This window comes from Cavia porcellus, unplaced genomic scaffold (assembly GCF_034190915.1).
Source record: "Cavia porcellus strain 051 isolate PalLab524CR breed Dunkin Hartley unplaced genomic scaffold, mCavPor4.1 scaffold_2, whole genome shotgun sequence".
NCBI classification, from domain to species: Eukaryota; Metazoa; Chordata; class Mammalia; order Rodentia; family Caviidae; genus Cavia; species Cavia porcellus.
The window spans coordinates 113,221,822-113,245,787 of record NW_026947485.1 but is presented as its reverse complement, the minus strand read 5'-3'; the positions used below and the strand labels follow the sequence as shown (position 1 = coordinate 113,245,787).

The window sequence follows — 23,966 nt, the reverse complement described above, 5'->3', positions numbered from 1 at the left end:
CCCTGACAGGTGAGGAAATTGGCCTTCTGGATTATTAAGTCCCCAGGCAAGGCCTGATGGAGGGGAAAGTTGGGATCGGTTTAAAATAAGATCTGTCAGAAAGAGGGGAACCAGACCCCACGTTCTCACTGCCTCACACCTCTGTCTTTGATGACCTTTCCCCTAAAATCCTTTCTCCTACCAGGACAGTCCACACCCAAGAGGAGTGAGTGGGGCTCTAGTGTGGGCCCCATAGAAGGGCAGTGGCAGCAGTGACTTGGAGCTATTTTCTGGCACAAACTTTAAGCCATAGTGGTAGCTGAGTCTCCATATGTAATATTTAGTCTCTTGTGATAAAATTGACTTCAAAGATAGTGAAAGGGACTCCTGTCAGTGCCCAACTCTACCAAAAGACACAGCTGGGGAAAGAAAGTGTAGCTGAGTAGGAGTCCAGGATGCAGCTGCAGTACACACTCTGAGTCATGTTATTACTGACGGCTAAGTTAGGTAGAAATATTACAGGCAGTCAGACAACCAGACCTTCCAGGGAGTCAGTGCGGAGGCTGAGCATACATTAGGACTGTGGCTGGAGGTGCGTCCATTAAAGGCCAGGTCTCAAGATAAAGACAAAATGACCAGGCCTACCTGCCTCCCTGAGAGATAAGCAATATACTATAATTGGTAACCTGGGTCCCCTAAAGTCTAGATAGAATCAGTTACCCAGATGGGTGACCTGGGCCTCCTAATTCATGTCTTCCTAAAAAGGTCTTTGTCCTGTCTATACACACTCCCCACGTGACCTGCTTCCCCATTGGACCATCTTTACCTAAGCAGCTTTACTTCCATCTTTATTGGTTGATTATACCTTTTTTTCCATGTTGTTCCCACCTCATGATTTTGCTCTGAGAATTGGGCTTGCTGAAGACCACTCAGGCCCCAACCTGTTTCTCAGAAGCTGTCTCTTGCTCAATCAAATTTCCTCCTCTTAACCTCTGTTCTGTCTTAAAATCCACCCTTCAATTTTAGAGAACACAAACTCAACCTTTTTAACATGTTAGAGTTATAGTATTTCCCTTACATTACTTAGAGGTTATATATCAATGTCTTTTGGCAAATAATGTAATTCCTTGCCTTTTCCCCCCTTTTTTGTGGTATTGGAGATTGAACCTATGGTCTCACAAATGCTAAGCAAGAGCTCAATCCCCAAGATGCCTCATTGCCCTGACCCCACTCTGTTGTTTCCATTTTTATTTTGTCATCTGAAAATACAGTTAAAGTCAGTTATTTATTTGTTTACACATTCAAGACAACTTCATTATTTACTCTCCATCAGGCTGTGGATTTATTTGGGCCAAGGTTACTAAACAAAGAATCAAGATGTACATGAAAATCCATAAAACCTAATAGGTTATGTGAGCTCCAGTTAATTGTTACTACAATTAATTATGTTTCTGTCTCCCAGTCTTAGAAATAAAGAGATTTGGGCAGCAGACTGCATGGGAAATACTCCAAAGAATCTACAACTGGCATCTCATCTTATTAAAAAGCTTTTGCATAGTAACAGAGTGAAAAGAGAAACTGCAGAGTGGGAAGAAATTTTAGCCAACTGTCCCTCAGACAAAGGATTTTTATCTAGACATACAAAGAACTGAAAAAATCAGGATCCCAAAATTCAAAATTGGGCATCTGAGATGAACACACACTTCTCAGGTGAAGAAATACAAATGGCAAATAAATAGATGAAAAATGTTCATCATCACTGGTCATTCAAGAGATGCAAATTAAAACAACACTGAGATTCCATTTCACCCCCCAAAAGAATGGCTACTATCAAGAAATCAATCAATAACAACCGCTGGAGGAGCTGTGGGGGAAAAAAGGAACCCTTCTCCAGTTAGTAGGAGTGTAGACTGGGGCAATCAGTGTGGAGAGACCGAAATAAACTAGGCTTAGTGGTCCCATTTGACTCAGCTATTTCCCTTCTGGGTATCTTTCCAGAAGAATTAAAAACATCATAGCACAGTGATATATTTGCGCCCATGTTTATAGCAGCACAATATGTAATAGCTAAATTTTAGAAAAGCCTAAATTCCCATCAACTGAGGAATGAATAAAAAAAGATGTGCTATTAAAAATGTAATATTTATAGTATGGAGTACTACTCAGTCATAAATAAGGATAAACTTGAGGATTTTATAAGTAAATGGACACAACTTGAGACAATACTCAGTGAAATAAATCAGATACATATGTGTAAATATTTTCTCCCTGGTGTAAGAAACTAAAAGAGCAAATAAGGTATAAAATGTACAATAAATTTTGTGAGTGACAAGAAATTGTTTAAAAGGAGAAAGGAACTAGGTTGGATAAAAGGGGAAAGGACAGTAGGGAAAAGGGCAAAAGAGCAGGTCAGTTATACTATTAGTGTCTCTTCATCCATTGAAAGGGAAGGTTTCTGCTCCTATCAATTGGGGAAATAGTTATGCCCCTATCTTGAACTCTGAGTAACTACTTCAAAGATAACGTGTAATGCATTAACTATTGTTATTCTGTGACTTAGAAAGATATTAATTGGTAGAATGACAGAAAGGGAAATGTTATAATATTAAAAATAATTACATTTAGAATTGTCAAAAGTGAACCTAAGTAACAAAACCTAAAAGGAAAATTCTTTTAAGCAGACCTGAGACTGGAACTCAGGGCACCTGCAGGCTTAGCAGCTGCTTCCTCAGCCCCTCAAATGGAACACTAAACCTGGTTTTCCACAAATCGAGCTCCTCTCCTATAGCTACACTGACAGAAGATTTTGTCTGGCAATGGAATTCAGCCTGTCAGGAAGGGAAAACTGACCAAACACAGTGTGAGGGGGGGATTTGCAGATGCCTCTTGGGAAGCTGTCAGCAGAACTAATAAAATTTTAGCTGCACCAAGGGGGCCTTTCTCGAATGCTCGTTCTTTGCTGTTGTGTTACGAACTTTGTCAGACCCAAGCATGCCCACAGGTAGCAGGAAACCAGTGTTTCAAAGCCAACCTGATCGCACTGCTAGATAACACAGGCGTCCTCAACAGGTGCGGGAGCGCCCGCCCGGAGCCTGTACGCCCGCTGCTGCCAGAAATGCATATTTTGTTGATTGGTAAGAACTGGCAGATGACGCTTCACGAAATATAAATGCAAGAAAGCTGCAGAGCTCAATAAAACCTGCTACCTGCCAGTCTAGGAGGTTTGGAGGAAGTCAAGCAGCCACCAGGTATGGCTCTGGGAGTTCCTCTGTCAGTCTATCTTCTCTTCCATGGTAGGTAATCTCCTTTTTGTTTCATTAACTGTGTGTCAGTAGACACTGTACGTGGAATTTGTTTTCTCTGAATTGGGAGGAAAGTTAGCTTCTGACAGTTGCTTATGACAAAGATCAGGGCAAGGAATCTGTGCATTGATTTAAGGTTTTAGGAAATGTATGTTTTTTTAATGATGTATTTCAATTTCTCTCTTTTTAAGAACTCTAGAATGCTTGCTTTGCACAGAGAATAGTTGCTAGCATTTACCCACTGTAGCACAGTGGAGAAATACTTCCATTGAACTGATACGTAAATGTCTTCACTTTCTTTTAAAAATTACTGTTTCTGTTGCCCATAATTAGGAGGTAGTTAGGGGAACACCTGGAAAACTGCCCTCGTTAGTTCTGTATTTCAAGTGTAATAAATCAAAGACTGAATGGGAAATGGGAATGAGCAGAAGGAGACCAGCTGTTTCCACTAGTCTGGAAAGAGGCTTACCGCACTCCCCGTTCCCCCTCCCCTCCGTACAGCACTCACCGCCCTGACTGCTGACGCCGACTGGGCTGAGACCTCTCAGAGCAACAAGACGACTAACGAGACCCAAGGTACTGTCTGCCCATCTGGGTATTCCCTGTGTCTTCTTTAAAACCTTTGTTGGAAATCCGGACTGTGATAGAGCCCTACTGGAAATTTCTAAGTATGATCGGCTTTGTTTCTTAGCAAGTCAGTGTTAAACTGAAGTGACAGGTGGATGGATTAGCCAAGAAATGCCTTTTGCAAAAGAGGGAGTGAAGGAGAAGGAAGAGCTGCCTCCAGCGCTGTCCCTAATGTGACAGCTGCTCCTCCTGCTGGCGTTCTGCTGGACTGGGATCTGTATGTGTCCCATGGTGGCTGTCCTATGCAAGATTCTCAATGACAGAAAGATACTGATTTGTGGCTGTGTCCTTAGCAGCCAGTTTATGGCTACCCCATGAAGTATGTTCCTCATCCTTGGAAAAATCCTTTTCTTGTTCATTTTTTGGGGAGCCTTTCTTGTTTCAGTCCCTGGTCCATCTCCTAACCACGCATGCCCAGTTCCTGTTGCTTATGAGATTTCTTCTGTTTTATTATTAATACGATTATTAGCAGCTCCTGGCTGCTGTGGACATCAACATTGCTTTCAAACCTTCTTAAACTGGAAAAGAAAGCTTGGCCCTGTCAGGACTGAGTGGTAATTCACGTGCTGTCTCACAATGCTTTTGGTGTGATGACCTGTAGTGTGACAGGGACAGAGGAGACACTGGATTTTGTCCTCAGAGCCAGGCAAACAAAAGATGGAGTCAGATATTTTGTTTCTAAATATGAAAAACAGTAATACTTAATTGTTCTTCATTTTACCAAAAATGATCCATTTGAAACAGCTTGAGATATTTTACTCTTTTGATTTTTTTTAAAATATCAATTTGCAAAGCAACATCCGTGTGAGCTTTAAAGAAAATTTCAGCCAATTTCTGCATGTCTTCTGAGCTTCTGAGTGAAGAGTGAACATTGTTATTAAAATATGATCAATAATATTGTAGAAAGGTGAGAGAGGTGTGGTTTCCACAAGTCACAGATGGCGTAGTATTATTCCCAGTGCTATCCTTTTCCTTCCTGCAAATAAAATTCTCCAAATTACACATAATAAGAATGGGAAAAAAGGAATTGAGTGTCATCTGTTTTTTTTTTTTTTTTCCTTCTTTCTTACTAGAGAACTTTAGCTTCTCCCTTTGGTTTCTACTTGACTTAAAAATATGAATCCAGCATCTAAGAATTTTTCATAAAATTATAGCTGATATTCTTCCCAGGGTAAGGACATCCCTCTTATGATACAGCTTCTTTCCATCTTCTTGGTTTCTAGTGAATCTTGTTCCAGGCTTGCTTACCTGTCCAGTTTGAACAGAAAAGAACTCAGCCTAGCTTTCAGTGGGAAAGTCTCACTGCCTCTGAATTAATTTTTAAGATGATAAATTTGCCACATCATATTCAAAATGAATGTGAATTTTAAGGTAATATTGTGTCTTCTCAAGGTGATGCTACAACATAATCTACTCCTTGATGGTACTTTGGTACCTAAAAACTCTATATTTTCAATATAAAAATATTGTTTTTAGATCTGGTTTTTTTTCCCTAAAAGCAAATAAGTAGGATGATTTTAATCTCTTTAGCAAGGCAAATATGGTGTTATAGTATAATAGTAATCAGGAGGATTAATTCTGCTTGGGAAAAATTTAAGAATTCATCTTGAAGTATACCAAAAAGGTATCAGTTTTGCAGTTCTACACAAAAGCATAAACACCAAAGACAGTACAGGTATGTCTGGCAGCTCCCGAACCACCACATTTGCCTAAGCATTCCTTCCTGAAGAGTTCCGCTTGGAAGTTTCTGGACATTGAACTCCAAAAGTTATGAGCCTCTGTGATACTTGAATGGTGTTAAAAGCTAGGGAAAAAATAAATAAATAAACCCTCCCAAGTCCATACCTTCTAGCACTGCTTCACATTGCCTCTTTGTTAAGTGAAATTTTAATTGCTATGTGAAAGTTCTGACCTCAGCTAGGACTAGTGTCTTGTGTGCAACACAGTAAACGCCACAGTAAATCAGCAGGGAACTTGTACCCTTTCAACCAGTCCCCAGGGAAGTAATTCTATGGGAGGGAGAGGAACAAAGTTTACTAGCAAACTTAGCCACTGGCATAAATCCCAATCTTCCAGAGTGCTGACTGCAGCTAGGGGAGGAAATGCAGAGATAGTGTGAAAACTACCTTTATTCAAACACTCCAGGATCCTTGTTCCAAACAACCTGCTGTGCCCATAGCCAGTGCTGCCACCTCTTGGCACACCTGCCTTTCAGTGTGGTTTCTAGTGGAGGATGGTCAACCTACCCTATCCTCTGATTCATTAATGATCTGTCAAGAAGGCAACTCAGCCCACGACAGGAGTCTGTAGTCCAGATGACCAAGAACTCCCCCAAACCCTGAAATTAGGGGTCTCTTCATATGATCACTGGAAACTGATCATGGAAGCTGTACTCATTCCCTCCATTCACATGTATCTGTCTCCTTTTCATAGCTGACTCTGTGGAAGGCCCCGTAGCTCTGAAGTTCTCACACCCCTGCCTGGAAGACCACAGTAGCTACTGCATTAATGGCCTGTGTGCCTTCCACCACGAGCTGGACCAGGCCATCTGCAGGTAATGTGGAGCCCAATGGCTGCAGGGAGCGGGGCTGCCCTCTGCATCTTCACACAGCAGTCCCCATTCCCCTCTCTGTCCTGCAGATCTCAGCGTGGCTCACCAGCTCTCCTGTACCTGAATATCTTAGGAGGCTTTTCCTAAACTGCTTAATCCGCATTGTTCACAAACATGATTCCCAGATTGGGGGCATCTGTGGACGTGCATTTTTTTTTTGTCCTCAAACATTAATTTTTTTTTTATTTTATGAAAAGTATAAAACAAAATTTCATAACAAAATGCAATAGTTAATATATTACATGTTGTTATCTTTAAAGTAGTTGCTCAGGGTACTTTTTATGGTGAAAATATTCAAAATCCATTCTAATAACTTTCTGAAATATACTGTACATTATAGTCATCTATAAACACCCTATGGTGCAATAAACCTTTGTTCCTATCTAACTATAGTTTATTACCCATTGATCAACCTGTCTTTAAGCCTCTCTGTCCTCACAACTCTCCCCAGCCTCTGATAACCACCATTCTACTCTCAACATCTGTGAGATTAGCATTTTTAGATTTCCCACATGAGGGAGATCATATGTGGACCTGCATTTTTAACAATAGAAAAACTCAATTCTTAGTTTTCCTAGGATTGTGTAGGATAAAGTTTGTCTAACGTAGGAAAGCTTTTTGTAAATTTAAAGTTCTAAAACAATTACACCACTGTTTTTATAATCACTGATCTGCTCGATTTTCTTGACAACATTTTCTTTCCCATCTGCCATAAAGAGGAAAATATAAGGCCATGATGAAAGAATTATTATAAGGTTTATGAATGTTTCCTACCTTTAACATACTGGCTTTCTGTTGGTAGCTGCCTCTGTAGTTCAAATTTCTTTCTGTGGCGGAGTAGGGACCCTGGGGATTGAGGGCTTTTGTCCTGAGCTGCCATACAGCATTTTTTGTTTCTGTCCTTAAGACAGAGCCTCACTAAACTGCTGAATTGCCCAGGCAGGGGTTGAACCTGTGACCCTACTGCCTCAGCCTCCCAGAGTCCTGGGTTTTCATGGGAACCTCCAGGCCTGTTATTTTTTCCTCATTCTTCAAATATGTCATTTTTTTCCACTTCTGTCATCATAGGTTTTACAATGATTTATCCTCTTCTCTTTTCAAAGGTGTTACACCGGTTATACTGGGGAAAGGTGTGAGCACCTGACCCTAACCTCATATGCTGTGGATTCCTATGATAAATACATTGCCATTGGGATTGGCGCTGGATTACTGTTAAGTGGTTTTCTTGCTATTTTTTACTGCTACATAAGAAAGAGGTATGAAAAAGACAAATTATGAAGTCAATTTGCATGTGTACATACTCATTGAACCCCTATCAGGACTGGTTATAATAGGTTTTCTTGTTTTTGTTTTTGGTAGCAAAAAAAAGGAATTTAAATATCTGAGAAATTTCTATATCATATTTTAATTGCTTTTCTCATAAACCCAGAAAAATGGTAAAAAGTGACTTCAATTGCAACAGGATAGTCCAAATTCACAATTTCCCGCCTATTCTTGTCTGCCTAAGTCAAAATCACAGGGGAAAGGAGGGCAGCAGACCCCAAGAGGGTCGGAACCAAGCACATCTTGCTGCAATGAGACTTCCAGCCTTTAATTCTGTGCCTGGTACACAATGGCCACAGACGGAATATTTGGTGACCTAAAACAAAAATCAAAAAATGAGTACTGAATGAAAATATGTGGTAAATACCGACTACCTACTCCCCAAACTTCAGCTGGGTGATCTTTGGAAGAAATCGTTTATAGCTACAGCCCAAGATGATAAACTTGACCTACAAATGAGTATACACTGCTTATTTCTAGTTTCTCCACATGCACGATTATTTCTTAAGTACATGTAAGTAAGAATAAGTCAAGAAATATTTTGAAACACATTAATTTTTTAAAAACACAAATACATTCCCCTTGCTCTACTTTACTTAGCTATCACTTTTCAAATGACTAAACTTGCCTGCCCAAAACTAGGCTAGTTTTGCTAACAACTCATCTTAGAGAAAATCAAATCCATAAAGTTTTATAACAGCTGTGCATTTGTCAAAGAGACCAAGAATAATAAGAGGTGCGGAAGAGACCACCCAAAGGGTACCCCTTGCCTCAGGGTGGGCTCAAGCAGTGCAGGGTGGGAGCAGGGGCAGAAAAAACTTTCAGGGAATCCAGTTTCTTCCTTTGCAGTTAGGTTCCTGCCACATAATGGCAGAAGGAAAACAGGAAGAGAGCAGTAGGCTTAGAGCTGAGATTGTCCCTCCTCCCTCCCGATTCCATGCAAGACCCAGAATGTGGGCCGGATACCACTGATCCGGCCCACTAGGATAGGAATCTTGGATTTAGTCAGTTAAGGGTCAGAAAAGCCCATGGCAGGTGTGTGTGTGAGATCAGGACTCTTAGTGTGGTGCACTATGGTGAAAACTAATCCTCAGGAGAAAGACGTGAGCCTGTGGATGCCACAGCTATTAGGCTGGGTCCATCCGTGGCCTTGGGGACTGAGTAGGTTGCCATGTGCAGCCACTAGGACCCTGCATGGGTAAACTCACAGTCATCGGTGTGAAACCACTTTCTGCTCTAGGTGCCTGCCCCTGAAGTCTCCCTACAACCTGTGCTCTGCAGGAAGACAGCCACTGTGAGGCCCTGAGAAGACATCGGATTGCATTGAGTCTTCTGTGAAAACCTATGGGCCTCAAATGGAAATCTGCAAATGACAAGAAAAAGTAGCATGCGAGGTAGACCTGAAAACAACAGAAGCTAAGATCATGGTGACATCAAAGGATAAAACTCAGCACTGGTCTCCAGGCTTTGCCACCCTTGGGTGTCATGGAGCCAAGTGTACAAACTGCAGTGGCAGAGGTCACATGCCTACTCTTCAGTGGGTGTGTGGTGTGGCTACTGTTCTTGCTGCAGAAAAACTGTCTCATGCTTCTGATTGGGACAGAGGTAGGCCTGCCTGGAAGTAACTCAGCCTTGCAGCAGGCCAAAGCAGTGCCAGGACTGGGCTCTCTGTGCTACCCACCACTGTGACCACCCACCTGGCTCTGTCTGTGCACTCTGGGCCTGCTCCCAAGCCTTCTGCTTCCCTGGTATCCAAATGATTTGATGTCACCTTTTAAATGAGATCAGTGTTGAGTACCTCCAGTGAACTGAGCATGTGTCTCAGGGCCAGTCCACAGGAAAGAAACTGGAACGTCCAAGGGAAACACAAAGCACACCCAGCTTGGGACCACGCTGTGAGGCCTTTATCTGTGAAATATGGAAGAAGCCAAAGAGGACTGACAGCTATCCAGATATCAAGTCCAGAGCAGGCCAACATGTCTGTTCCTGGGTGGATGATGGATTGGCTTGTCCCACAATGCTTCTGTTTGTTACTTCTTGAAATTTCCCTCTGTGACAAAGGTGGCATTACCAGGTAACCATTCATTTGGACTGAACTCCCTAACAATGAACAGTCTACAGTTGGCTCTGAAACAGAAACTGAAGAACTAGGTAAAGGAATTTTTTCAATTAACGACATGTGAAAACATCTCCATTTCTGAGACCCTGTAACAGATTTGGACAGAGAAAAAATGAAGCAATGGTAGAAACACAATGGAGGATCACGTTTGTTCCTTTTAAATTGTAGTTCTACTGCATAATTTCAGTAGTCTGTGCGGGTTCCTTAATTCTATTATGCTTTGGTTTTATTTTCTACATGATCCTTGTACCTCTAAACTCGGATAGCAGAGAAGCAGATGGTGGCCCGTGTGTGTATGCCTCAGACCTCCATGTGCAGCCTCACCTCCAGCCCCACGGCACACCACTGAGTTTGTAAAATAGTAATTTTTTTTTTTTTACTTTTTTTTTTTTTTTTAAATCAGTACCAGAGATCAAACTCATGACCATGTGCTTGCAAGGCAGGTGCTTATGCCTCTGAGCTAAATCCCCAGCCCATAAAATCATAATTTATTTTTAAATGAAATTAAAGAAATTTAACAGCTACCATTTTTCTTTTTAGATTCAAACTAAAGCTATGGACTCTTTTTTTTTTTTTTTTTTTTCTCTCAATGTGATGTAAACAAGCCAAGCCATTTTGCTCACGGCACTGGTTACAGTGAATGTCCTTACATTCACAGTCTGGGAATAAGCCTTTCCTTTCCATGAAATTCCGGTGTTCCTTAGCCCCTTGGAAGCCTTGCCTTCTGCTTTCCTTGTCTCTCTTTTGGAAAGAACTTTATGCAGGTGAGTGGTTTGTCAGCACTTGGTCCTGCCCTCCACCTTCTCTGAAGGTTACCTTAGGTGCGTGCGGAGTAAATGTTCCTTCCAGTGACTCCTGTAGCCACACCTAGAAAGTTATGCACTTCCTGGGCATTGCAAAAAGATATAAAAGAGCTGTGGAGAGTCAGGGAGAGACAATAAAGGCCTAAGGAGGAAAAGAGGAATTAATGTTGGAATCTGCAGAGCAGATACCACAAGACAGTCCTGAATACCTGGTGGCTGTGTTTGCCAATTTTAAACACAATACACTGAGATTAGAACATCTGACAAATAATTAAAACTCCCAGGTTTCCAAGCCAAAATAGTAAACCTCAACAATAAAATTTTTTTGTTTTCATTTTTACCAGTAGACTAGTCATAACAGTTTGAAACTGACCCAGGGAGACTGTTTCAGAAAGGGAATACAGCTGCATATGGTTTGTCACGGGAAATCATCTTTGACCCCCACAGTTAACTTTGCAGAGGGAATCCCCCATGTTTTGGCGGAGCCCGGCTATCTCCAGCAGTATTGTTTAGATATGCAGGACTCGATGGGAAAAATGTTTCAATACCAAATGGTCTGCACATGGTCTTCTATTTTTTTTCCTATATGCAAATGTGACCCTGAAAAGAGCCAATTAATTTAAGCCTTGCGTCAGAGCCGCACTTTCAGCTATCAATCAAGGATGATTAAGCTGCATGGATCACTTAACAATGAAATGACGACACATTCCTGGCATCTTTGACTAAATCAAACTAGTGGAAGAATGCATCAACTTCTTTTACTCCCCTTTTTGTCACCTCCCCAGTCTGTCCCTTAGTTTACTAAGAGAGCACATTCTTCTGCCCTTAGTATTCACTGGTGAATCAAAGGTGAGCACCTGAGAGCACGGCAGGGTGAGGGCGGACTCTTGCGTCTGTGAATATACATAAAAGTAGTCATACCTGCTTATGGTTGTGCCCTCTTTCCCCAGATTACCTTTGGTAGAGCCTTATTTGCATGAAGTTTGCAGAAGATGAAATTGTAGCAGTGTTTCCGGACATAGTGCAAGTCTAATCCTTTAATTTTGATATGTCTACTTTGGTAACATCAACAAAATTTCCATTCATTATATTTAACTGAAATAAAATCCTTAAAGATAAACCCTAGGAATATAAGCATTTGATGTTCAATACGAGAAGAATCCACGTATGCAGAGGATTCCAAGGAAGCCATCGAACCTCTCTGCTTAACAAAAGGTATCGTGTTTCTGAGTGCCGTATAAATATTGATATTCTTCACCCACACTCCCGGAAAGGGATACCAGGATCTGTTGCAAAATCCCACTCTTTCTGGCTTACATCATGGCTGCGTGACATCAGGTCTGAACACCTGCCAGGATGAACTGGAAGAGTTGGAATCTAACTTGTCAGAATCTGGCACTTCTGATCAGAAGGTGTCCACATCTCTGTCCCCTCCTTCAGCAGCACATTCAGAAGCATATTTCTCCAATTTGGTACAAAACTTCATCATTGAACCCATCAGTGCCCACCCCAGGGTGACAAGAGGCTGAACAATAAATTTTCTAAGAATGCCAAGAGTAAAATCATCTGTATCGGCAGCACAATGATTCCCCTGCCCAACCTAACCTGATGCAGATTCCAGGTTGTGGGCAACACCTGCAGCTCATGAAGAAACACTCCAGGACAAGGAATGTGGCTCTGAGATAACAGACAGCTGGGTGTTTGTCCAACACCTCGTGGCCTTTCTTTGTCATTTGGATGTCTCAGATATTGGAGCACAAGTCATCTAGATTGAAATTTGACTAAAACCAAGCTCAAGCAGCTACCAAAATAGTAGTGCTTTCAACCTCTAAAAGGCTGCCAAAATTCATATCTTTCTGGAAAGAGTGGTATCTCTAGGTCTTGAATGTGGCACAAAAATATTGATTTAATAATCCTTAAACAGTCAATTTAAAGCAACAGTGTAACAGCCAGCATTTACAAACACTTACACTGAAAGTTCTGTTTCTATTTAAGTAACCCTCCCCTGTGCATAAGTGAGGTGACGAGATGGCAGTACCCTTGTTCAGCATTCCATAGCTTTTAAGTGGTGGAACCAAAACCAGAACAGGCTAGATCCAATTCCAATGTCCCTCCTCTGTGCTCTAGAGGAGACCAACATATCTCCCAATATTTAAGGGAAAATATTTATGTTGTAAGTTAAGTTTTGGTGAACTTAGCAATGTACCCAAGTGATCTGTATGCAAATGGGAAATTATTTCCTTGGCAACACATAAAGTGACCTTTGTCATGGATTAAACAAAAATTTCCCACTGTCATTGGAGATTAAGAGACTCATTTCATCCCTGGGGCAGAGAGCCCCAGTAAACCCTGACCTGTGTCCTCAGGACTCAGGCATGAAGGGCCATGTGAGAATACCAGAGTTGCCCCACTTTGGGTGGCCAGGGATCTCTGGTCCTGTGTGACTTCACTGAGGCACGCCTGGCCAGGGTGGTGATGGAGAAGTGAAGCATAGGTGACTCTCCCATTTGCAGTCGGGCCTCTATGAACCCCTCCTCTTGCCTGCTGGATCCTGGCTTAATGTAGACTTTGGAGAGGAACAGTAAGTGGAGGTGACTGAGCTTAGGATAAAACCTGAAGACAGCATTCACAATCTATGCACTGCTTCGGCAGTCAGATGACCTATCTGTGACGTAGCTGTATGTTTAGCTGTGTGTGGCCTTTAGGATCTGATAGTCAGGTGAGTGTAGAAATCTGAATCCGAAGGTGACTCCATGCTCTCCGCTGGCAGGAGGATGTGCGTTGAAGTGTATAAGAAGATCTGGAGCACAGATGTATGCTTTGCACTCTCACAATGAGTGATTTAAATTAAGCCTGAATTTAGAGACCAAGATGTCAGGCTTCTTTTGAAAAACAAATGACATAAAGCACTGCTCTTATTTGCTCATACCTCTAGGACTATGTCCTCAACACCCAGCCATCTTCTGCTGGTCAGACCACCAATTCTGGCTCTCCTTGACCCTCTAAACTTGCAAACTTGGTTCTTGGATAATTTGGAGGTCTTTACTCATCTAAATTCTTCTGGAGCTAATCCCCAAGTGCCTATAGGGGGCCCTGTTGTACTGCCAACCCCCGCTTCCATATAAGACTCAGATCAAAGAATAGCCCAGGAACACACTCCCTGAAGAGCCCACACTCACCTGGAAGCTGGCAAGGTGGCACCTGGTGACTCAGACTCTGCCCTGCCCACACCCCCAACCACTCCCTGCTCTGGTCCTGGCGAGCTTTGCCTTCTCAGCACACCCTGCAGGTCACCTCCCAAACCACACAGTAACTCCTTTGCTAAGCACACCCAGTGGTTCTCCAAGCTTTCTGTTTTGCCTTTCCCACCTCCCCATGCCATCACTCTGCACCAGAGAAGTCCTCTGCTCCCTGGGGAACTCCACAGTGCCTGTCTATGTGACACTCTTCCTGTCCGCCAGAGTCCTGGGTAAGCTTCAAGAACTGCCTGCTTCTTAAAGGCTGTGTTACTTACAGATGTCATGGCTTCCTCCTTTGAACAACCTCAGCATCCTTTTAGCTTCTCCAGAAGTGTATTCATCCCACCACGTGTTATGGCAATTTATGTTGTTGGCTAAATTCCACGGTAACAAGAATAAACTTCCTTCCTGCAGTTCATGGCACAGACTGAGTGCAAGAGCCGGGGGAGCTTTTATTGGGAGCTATGACAAATCCTGGTTAACAGGAGTGCCTGGAATTTCACCTTCTGAGGTACAGCTCCCGCTGCCCCTTCCTGGCTGTCCTTCCCTAGTAAAGTTCCTTCACTTTTCTAAGGTCAGTATCTGCCATTTGTAGGAAGAGGATGCATGTGTCTCACTGAATGTTTGAGGGTAATAAGTGCTCAGTGCATGTGAGCTTTTTTATTGTGATTGTCTCCTGTTCTTTCAGATTAGGAAACTGAAATGTAGAAAGTCCACATAACTTGTTCAAGATGGCCCTCTGGCACATGGCAGGGCATGGATTTGATTCAGAGCTGCCCAGGTCCAGGCTCTGTGGTCTTCCTAGGCAGGTGAGCCCTTGGTACTGGCTCCACTGATCAGGGTACACTCAGCAGGGTACACTCTGGCCCCTGTTGTTTCATGTGGGGTCAGTGTTCAAACTCCCAACTCTTTCCTAGTGTGTCATTGGAGCTAAGCACTTTAACACATATGTGTCCCAGTAGTTTCCTTTAAAATGGGATCCCTTTAGGATTACTGCAACTCAGATGACTAGTGCCTATAGACACAGTGCCCATTCAATGCATGTTAGTTATAATCACTAAGCATTTGAAACCTATAGAGTTAATTTTAGTATGAAGTGATATGTTTCTAAAAATTGCACTGTGCACTTTGAGACCAAAAACTCCAGAGTTGGGCCAGGGATTTAGCTCAGCAACATAAGTACCTGTCTGGCAAGCACGAGGTCATGAGTTTGACCCCCAGTACCAAAACAAAACCAAACAAACAAAAAAACCCCAGGGTTTACTGGAAAATTGCAGTCAGAAAAAACATTATAAGAAGCAGGCATGATGGCACATGTCTGTGGTCCCAGCACTCAGGAGGCTGAGGCAGGAGGATTGCTGAGAGTTCAAGGCCAGCCTGAACTGCATAGTGGTAATCTGTCTCAAAAGAAAAAAAAAAAAAAATCAGTAACACATTAAAACCAAGCATCTAGGAAAAAAATTCCTAAAATTCATTTGGAAACAGAAGAGACCTAGAATACCAAAGGCAATCCTGGGCAACTAAGGCAAGGCAGAAGGCATCACAATCCCTGACTTGAAATTATACTACAAAGCTGCAGTGATAAAATCAGCATGGTACTGGAATAAAAACAGACAAGAAGATCAGTAGAACAGATTAGAAGACACAGATACGACTACAAAGACACTCAGACACCTTATCTTTGACAAAGGGGCTAAACATGTTCATTGTAAGAGATATAGTCTCTTTAATAGTGCTAGAAAAATTGGCTTTCCACATGCTACAGACTGAACTAGACCCATGCCTATCACCATGCACTAAACTAAAGTCAAAATGGATCAAGGGTTAAAATAGAAACATTAAATCTACTGGAAGGTAAGGTAGGTAGAAATCTTGAAGACATTGGGGTAGACAAAGAATTCATGAACAAAATGCATACAACATAGGAAATACTTCAAAGAATCAACAACTGGGATCTCCTATTATTGATAAGATTTTGCACTTCAAAGGAAATCACCAACAGAGTGAAAAAAAAAAAAAACACAGAATGGGAAAGAATTTTAGCCAGCAGTCCCTCAGACAAAGGACTTATATCCAGAACATATAAAGACCTGAAAAACATAAAGCCCCCCAAATTCAAAGACCCTCTCCAAAAATGGGCATCTGAGATGAACACACAGTTCTCAGATGAAGAAATACAAATGGCAAATAAATACATGAAGAGATGTTCACCATCACTGATCATTCAAAAAATACAAATTAAAACCATCTCATTCTAGAAAGAACCAAGAAATCAACTGATAGCAAATGTTGGCAGGGCTTTGGGGAAAAAGTAACCCTTCTCCACTGCTGGTGGAGTGTAGACAGGTACAACCACTATGGAAATCAGTGTGAAAATTCCTCAAAAAAATAGGATTGGAGGCCTCATTCAATCTAGCTATTCCTCTTCTGGGTATTTCCCCAGAAAAGTTGAAAATGTCTTGCTACAGTGCTATATGTGCACCCATGTTTATAGCAGCACACTTTGTAATAGCTAAATTTGGAAACCAACCAAAATGTCCATCAAGCACAAAATAGATTTTAAAAATGTGATATTTTTATACAATGGAATATTATTTAGATATAAAAAAGTATAGTCTTGAGACTTTTATGGGTACATTGAGGCAACTTGAGACCATACTCGTAAATGAAATAAACTCATATTTATGAATATCATATTGTCTCCCTTGTTTAAAAAGTAATAATAATAATAAACTGAAAGAATAATATTCAAATGTATACTAGATATTATGAAAGCATAAGATAATGCTGAAAAAGAAAAAAAAACTGGGGTAGGGAAAAGGACAAAAGGAAGAAAGGAAAAGATTACCTGTATGTGGGTGTACATATGTAAATGTGTGTATGTATATGTATGCAAGATAGACAGCTATACTACTGATCTCTGTTAGTTCATCAAGAACAGTTTCTGTTGTCATTGTTTGATCATTTTTATGCCTAGATCTGGTAACCTGAACAATTACTTCTAAGATAAAAATATGCAAAATATTAACCAATGTTAATTTCCTACCTTTTTGGGAAATTCTGTATCATTTTTATCCTTTTTTCTGCTTTTCTTTAAAAAAAAAAAACATACAGCAGAATGGTGGCTGCTGAGGGAAGAGGGAGGGTTAGGGAATTGATCCTTAAATGCGGAGTTTCAGACTGGCAAGTGGAGGAAGTTCTGGAGAGTTCTTTCAGTGTGATGTAAATATACCTAACACTACTGAACTACACTTTAAAGTGGGTATGGGGATCTGAACTTTGTCTTTTCATGAATTATCTCCATATGGGCTTTTCATTTGGAATTACTGGTAATTTCCATTTATTCTGGAAGCATGCACAAAAACATATAATTAAGTCTCTGATCCATGTCCCATTCACTTGAACACCTGATTTTGAAGATTATATAGAAATGTCCCTATTATATAGTTTTAGTCATCAGTGGTATTTATGCTTTTAGAATTCTGATTCTGGAACTAACTTCCTGCATTAATAATATTAAGGATCACTACTTTAAGTACACAAATAGGAAGATGCACAACAATTATGTCTACATCGACATCCATGTATGTTTGCAGCACCTCCAAATATCAACAGCTTGCTTTTGAGCAAGGGAAGTAGAAATCATATTGCATTACAAACACTAGCTTGGAAAAACTAAAAATATGTAACCACATATGAGTTATTACCTCCTTGATTTTGAAATATTCGTTTCCTGATAATATAGTACATACATCAACAAAATTACACGCATGAAAAGGCTACAAATTGAGAACACCATTATTAACAGTGTGACAAAGTCTCTACTATCTGTTATGCTTCAGAACAATATTTTGAACAAAATGAATGAATTAAATTGTTGGTTTTAATGAAGAAAAAAAAAAAAAAAAAAACGACACCCAGTGAAAATAGTGATACAGTCTTACATATTATAGATGGCTGAGACAGAGAGAAATAATCCAGTAAATGTGACCCTTTATTTTGACAAAGACCAGCAGTCCACTGGACCAAGTGGGTGTGAGCAGAGTGTCTTGTGAGTTACCCTCAGACAGTAGGAGGGACACTGACATAGCACAGAGCAAGGAGATAGAGGATAGGACCAGCCTGGTACCCGGCACATGGGTGTGAGTGGGGAGCATGTATGTGCCTGGGCTTGCATTGCTCAGCTCAGGCTTCCTGTACCATCTAGCGTTTGTCCCTGATGGAATTGCACATAACCAAACACAGGACTCCTGTCATGTGCAAACCCCCTCTAGACTGCAATACACTCCAGCTTTCAAAACAAGCATTGAAACAGAACTCACTGCCCCTCAAAATGACCCCAGTCTTTGGAGTTCCACCTCAGCTTTAATTATGACTATTAAATATTCAAAATCTTATTATTATATGGGGCACTGAATACCTTGGGGAGGGGGTTATCCTAACCCAAATTTCTCCAACAAAATTTTAGCAAGAATGCCAAGGACACAATTCCAGTGCCTCATATTACTGTGCATAAAAGTTTCTGTTATGGTTTTGTTCTTTTCTCTGTCAAGCAATAAGTGAATAGAAGTCCAAATGACTGCATTTTCCTGCTAACAAGCTAATACTCCGTGTGCTTTGCTTTGCACTCCAAGTCTATTGACTCCCTGTGAGGAGTTCCAGTTCTCCCTCCTTTCCTCACAGCTTACTCCCCTGCCCTTTTTCACCCTCTGAGAAAACTGTTACTCAGAACCAAAATAGCTAACATGGTGCAGGAGGAAACAGCTCTACTTCCTTCAGTCGTCTATACTGGCAGTAAATTATCTGGAATGGGCTGAGGGTGTAGCAGAGACAGCAAGTGCTTAGCATTAAAGAGACCCCAAGTTTAATCACTGACATCCAAATTTAACTACAAAAACAACACAAAGTAAGCCCGAACTGCACATGGGCCAGCAGGGAGAACTGCTTCAGAATTAGTAGAATATTCAATACAGAGAAAGGGCCATCACACAAGAAAATTCATAAGAAACAAGAGAGCTAACCTCGGTGTGTACTGCTGTCCTCCTCCTTGAGCCTGAGACATGTAACTGCCAGGGTGCGAGCTCTCCAGGTCAGCTGGGCACATCCATCATGTCCATCTGCCGGAGGCCCAAAAGCCTCCTGCCACAGAGGAGGAAACCTTCAGAACTGGCTCAAACCTCTGAACTCAGGCTTTTTCCACTGCTTTGTTCCTGCAAGACCAGGGAGATAAAGGTGTGCTATAAGAAGTTTTTGCTTTTGTTTCTTTGTTTCTGCCTTTTCAGCATCCTGCCCTTCTGAAGGCAACTCCAGTTTCGTGCTGGGTGCTATCTTCCTTTACCCACAGTGCACCTGGTCCTGGGGCATCGGAGCACACACCCCTCCTGCTGTGTCAAAATTAACAGGCAGCACTCTGTCTAAAATAGACCAAGGGTGATTGGCCTTGACATGGTTACTGGAACTCTTTGTTGGGCTGGACTCTTTCAGATTTAGTTGGTAAATTAGCAAAATGAAATCTCAAATTTTTGAAAGACCACCAATGCCAGCAAAATAACCTGCTCCAGAATGAAACAATACCTGAGAGAAGCTGCTAGATTCCTGATGGCAATGCTTGAGCCCCTGATTCAAGCCATGCGCTATCCTTGGACTTGTGTAGATAACTGAGCTGGGACCTAAACATGGAGCATCTCCCTCAACCATCAAATTCAAAGAGTAGAGCTGAAATTTTTTGACCTTAGAGGTTTAGTAAGACATATACACAGTTTCACTTTTCCCTACAGACTCAACGTGTCTTTCTTTTTTTAATGAAAGTTCAGAGTTATTTGCACATTCAATGGGTGCCTGAAAAGTACTTTGTTGGTGTTTTGGCTTGGGAGGCTTTGCGTGTTAAGTGTTATAACTTGTAACCCACGCGGCAGTGCTGTGTGTGTGCTTCCCAGAGGTTCTCACGAGTCCTGCACACAGACATTGTGAATAATTAGTTGGTAACCTTAGAAGTTGGTGGCAATTTTAGATTAGAGCACTGGCTATCAACATATATCAAAGACTTCACCGCTCATCCTGCCCATTGGTTGAGAAAACAATGCAGTGTTTCGGCATATGGGTAGAATTTATGGCAAAGGTTTCTGATGGGGCTGCTCACACCCAAGGCACTGTGCGCTGTAATTGGATTCTACACTATTTTAAAGGTTTTTATTCCCTGACTGGCTCATAGAGTTGGTAGATGTGTTAAAATTTAATAAAACACAACAACTTACAGTAGATGAACTATCTTAGCTGAATCTGTAATAAAGTCAATAATGTAAAGCCTTGTTAAAAAAAAATGCTGGTATAGATGCAATGAAAGGGAAGAAGGAAGAAGTCCACCGAGCTTCAAAAGCTCTCTCCTAAAAGGAACTCTCCTGCACTGTTGGTGGGAGTGTAGACTAGTGCAAACATTGTGTAGGTCAGTCTGGAGATTTCTCAGAAAACTAGGACTGGAAGCCCCATATGACCCAGCTATAACACTTCTAGGCATATTCCCAGAAGAACTGAAAGCATCATAACACAGTGATACATGTGCACCCATGTTTATAGCAGCACAATTTGCAATAGCCAGATCTTGGAAACAACCTAAGTGTCCATCGACTGAAGAATGGATAAAAAAAGTTGTGGTATTTTATACAATGGAGTACTACTCAGCTATAACGAATGACTGCTTTGGGACATTTATAAATAAATGGACACAGCTTGAAACCATACTCATAAGTGAAATAAATCAAACTCACATGTATAAATTCTGAATAGTTTCCCTAGTGTAAGAAATGATAAGAATACATAGAAGTATGTAGTAATCATGATTCCCAATCATATTGGTTTGAAGCCATATAATGTTTTCACTCATTAACCACAATGGTTTTAACCTGGGTTGTTCGATTTTAGTATCTATGATAGCACGAATAGCTATTTTGAAGAAAGCAACACAATGTAAAAGCTAGTGCTGGTTTAATATCGTCTTGTTTTGAAGTCCCATCAAGCTGTAGTACATCTGTTTCCACTGGTTTTAACATGTTGTATCTTACTATATTTCACTATATGCTATAGTATTAAATAAAATTCTTTATAGGCAAATAGATAATATAGAAACCATTGTTTGTTTTCTATTAGCAGGTTCTAAATACCCTGTAATTCTTGCATTCTCTTGAAAGGCTTCACACTGTCTAGATATGCTTGATATTATAGCATGTGAAGTTACACTCAATTTAAGGAAAGAGGCACTATGGTGACTACTATTATGTTAGATTATCTGGTGGTGAAACACAATGATGCTTGAATTGCTCGGTTCTGCCCTGCATTGTTCTATTACAATGTCCTCTCTTATCTCAATCTTCCCCCTATTTTTAAATTAACCTATTTTCTCTCATTTTTTGTAATTAAGGGAAAACTAAATTAAAGAATAACGGGACATATTATAGTAACTTTTTTGTTGTCCTATTAACCTGACTTGAACCCCAGTATTGCTCTCCCCATCTTGTTCTGTCTGATTATTATATATTCTATTTTGTTTGATAGTATTAAGTTTGAGGGTATAGGCAACCACTTTGAAGGCAGTAAGATATACTATGATGCCCAATATGGATTGACTATCATCCTTTTTTTTTGAAATCCTGTAAGGTCCTCAGTGTAGATTTTATTGGTTTTGTTCCGTACTGTTTTGATCAATTCTATTATACCCGATGATATAGACGACTCAATTTAAAAATAGCAAGAGGCCCAATGGTAACCACTTTTGATCACCTGGTATTCTATTTTTGCAACGCGTGCTATGTCCACCCTTCTGCTCTAACTGACTCTGTTTTGCTTAGTCACATTTGTTTTTATTCTCTTCAAAAAAGTAATAAGAACCATGAGAGTAATAAAACCCCTAAAAGTCTAATTGTTACTGTAAAAAAGAGAGGAAAGTAAGGTGGACTAAGGGTTATAACCGCAGGTATGTTTGAGTGTGTAGGATGGAAAACCATATAACTGAGCTTTTATTGGATCATTGAATGGAACTGTCTCCAATTTCACCGTATGAATGTTCACTTTATATGCTTTAATTTAGTGATATAGTTTTATTGGTCTTGTTCTCTACTGTTTTGTTCAACTTTATAATATCTAATGAGATAGAAAATTCTTTTTAAGGAAACGAGACATTGTTGATAACCATTGTTGATAACCTTGTACTCTGTTTTACATCATGTGCTATGTCTATCCTTTGTTTGACTGACAGCTTTGTTTTGCCATATTTGGCTTTATTCTCTCCCCCCCCAAAAAAGTAATAAGAACTAAGGAGTAATAAAACCCAAAATGTGTAAATTTTGTTGTAAAAAAGAGAGGGAAAAAAAGAGCTCTAAAGGATACAACAGAAAGTGTGTTTAGGGGTGTTAAATACCTGACCATATTAATGTTTTTGGTTGGATCATTGAACACAACTGTTTGAAGTCTCACTGTTTTTTTTTTTTTATTTAAGAGGAAAAAGAGAAAAACACAAAACAAACCAAAGCGGCGTAAGGGTACATGCAATACAGAACTACAAAACAAAACAAAACAAAACAAAACAAAACAAAAAAACATAACAGTAAGAAATCACCTGCTAGTAGATTACACACTATCTTCTTGAAAATAGTTCCTCAAATCACAGTATCAAAGAACACAAGGTGGACATTCAAACAGGGAGACTGCAAACAGCTGTGTTCAATGTTCCAAAAACATTGATAAAGTCAGCTATTTAACACCCCCAAACACACTTGCTGTTATATCCGTTAGAGCTCTTTTTCTTTTTTTTTTTCCCTCTCTTTTTTACAACAAAATTTACACATCTTGGATTTTATTACTCCTTAGTGCTTATTACTTTCTTGGGGGGGGGGAGAATACAGTCAAATATGGCAAAACAAAGCTGTCAGTCAATACCAAGGATAGACATAGCACATGGTGTAGAACAGAGTACAAGTTTATCAACAATGGTTATCAACGTTGTCCCTTGTTTCCTTAAAAAGAATTGTCTATCTCATTAGATATTATAAAGTTGGACAAAACAGTAGAGAACAAGACCAATAAAACTTAGGCATTGTAAACATTACAGGACTTCCAAAGAAGACAATAGTCAAACCAGAATGGGTATCTTAGTGGATCTTATTGTCTTCAAAGTAGTTGCCTATGTCTTCAAACTTGATACTATCATATAGAATGGAACAGAGTCTAATCAGTCAAAACAAGATCGTGGGAGTACTACAGGACTTCAAAACAAGTTAATAGGAAATCAAAAAGAGTTACTATTTATATATCCTAATTTTTTTGAATTTTTTCTTTAATTAAGACAAACATAAGAAATGACTAAATAATTTTTTTTGAAACAATAAGGGGGGGATTGAGATAAAACAGGACATAACAATATAACAATAGAGGTCACAGCATGACTGTTTCAACAACCTAGTACTTCACCACCTTATAACCTGACTTAATAGTAGTTACCATAGTGTCTTTTTCCTTGAAATATTTGGATAAAACTTCATATACTCTAGCTTCAAATATATTCATATCAAGAAGCCCAGAATAAAGCCTTTCTAATTAATGAGTGAAAACTTTATAAGGCTTCAAGGCCACCTAATGGGAATCATGATTACCACATATTTTTATATATTTGAATCATTATTTACATTAGGGAAACTATTCAGTATTCACACATGCGAGATTGATTTATTTCACTAATGAGTATGGTCTCAAGCTGCGCCCATTTATTGATAAATATCTCAATGTGATCCTTCTTTATAGCTGAATAATACTCCATTGTATAGAAATGCCACAACTTTTTTATCCATTCCTCAGTTGATGGGCACTTGGGTTGTTTCCAAGATCTGGCGATTACAAATTGTGCTGCTATAAACATAGGTGCACATATATCACTGTGGTATGATGCTTTCAGTTCTTCTGGGAATATGCCTAGAA

General features: G+C 40.3%; 1 protein-coding gene across 3 annotated transcripts; it reads left to right on the top strand.

Moving 5' to 3' along the window:
* The first annotated feature begins 2,888 nt into the window (after positions 1–2,888).
* On the top strand, positions 2,889–15,914 carry Epgn (epithelial mitogen). 3 transcript variants are annotated; one of them, XM_003479756.4, is made up of 5 exons: positions 3,032–3,272; positions 3,783–3,857; positions 6,342–6,462; positions 7,623–7,775; positions 9,083–15,914. In XM_003479756.4, exons 1-5 carry the CDS (start codon positions 3,230–3,232, stop codon positions 9,138–9,140), a joined length of 450 nt encoding a protein of 149 aa, XP_003479804.1. In that variant the 5' UTR covers positions 3,032–3,229; the 3' UTR covers positions 9,141–15,914. The 3 variants fall into 3 exon arrangements, with proteins under 3 accessions (XP_063101301.1, XP_063101300.1, XP_003479804.1); XM_063245231.1 differs by lacking the exons at positions 7,623–7,775; positions 9,083–15,914 and adding an exon at positions 6,549–6,906 and having other exon boundaries at positions 2,889–3,272; XM_063245230.1 differs by lacking the exon at positions 9,083–15,914 and having other exon boundaries at positions 3,016–3,272; positions 7,623–7,812.
* Positions 15,915–23,966: the final 8,052 nt, after the last annotated feature.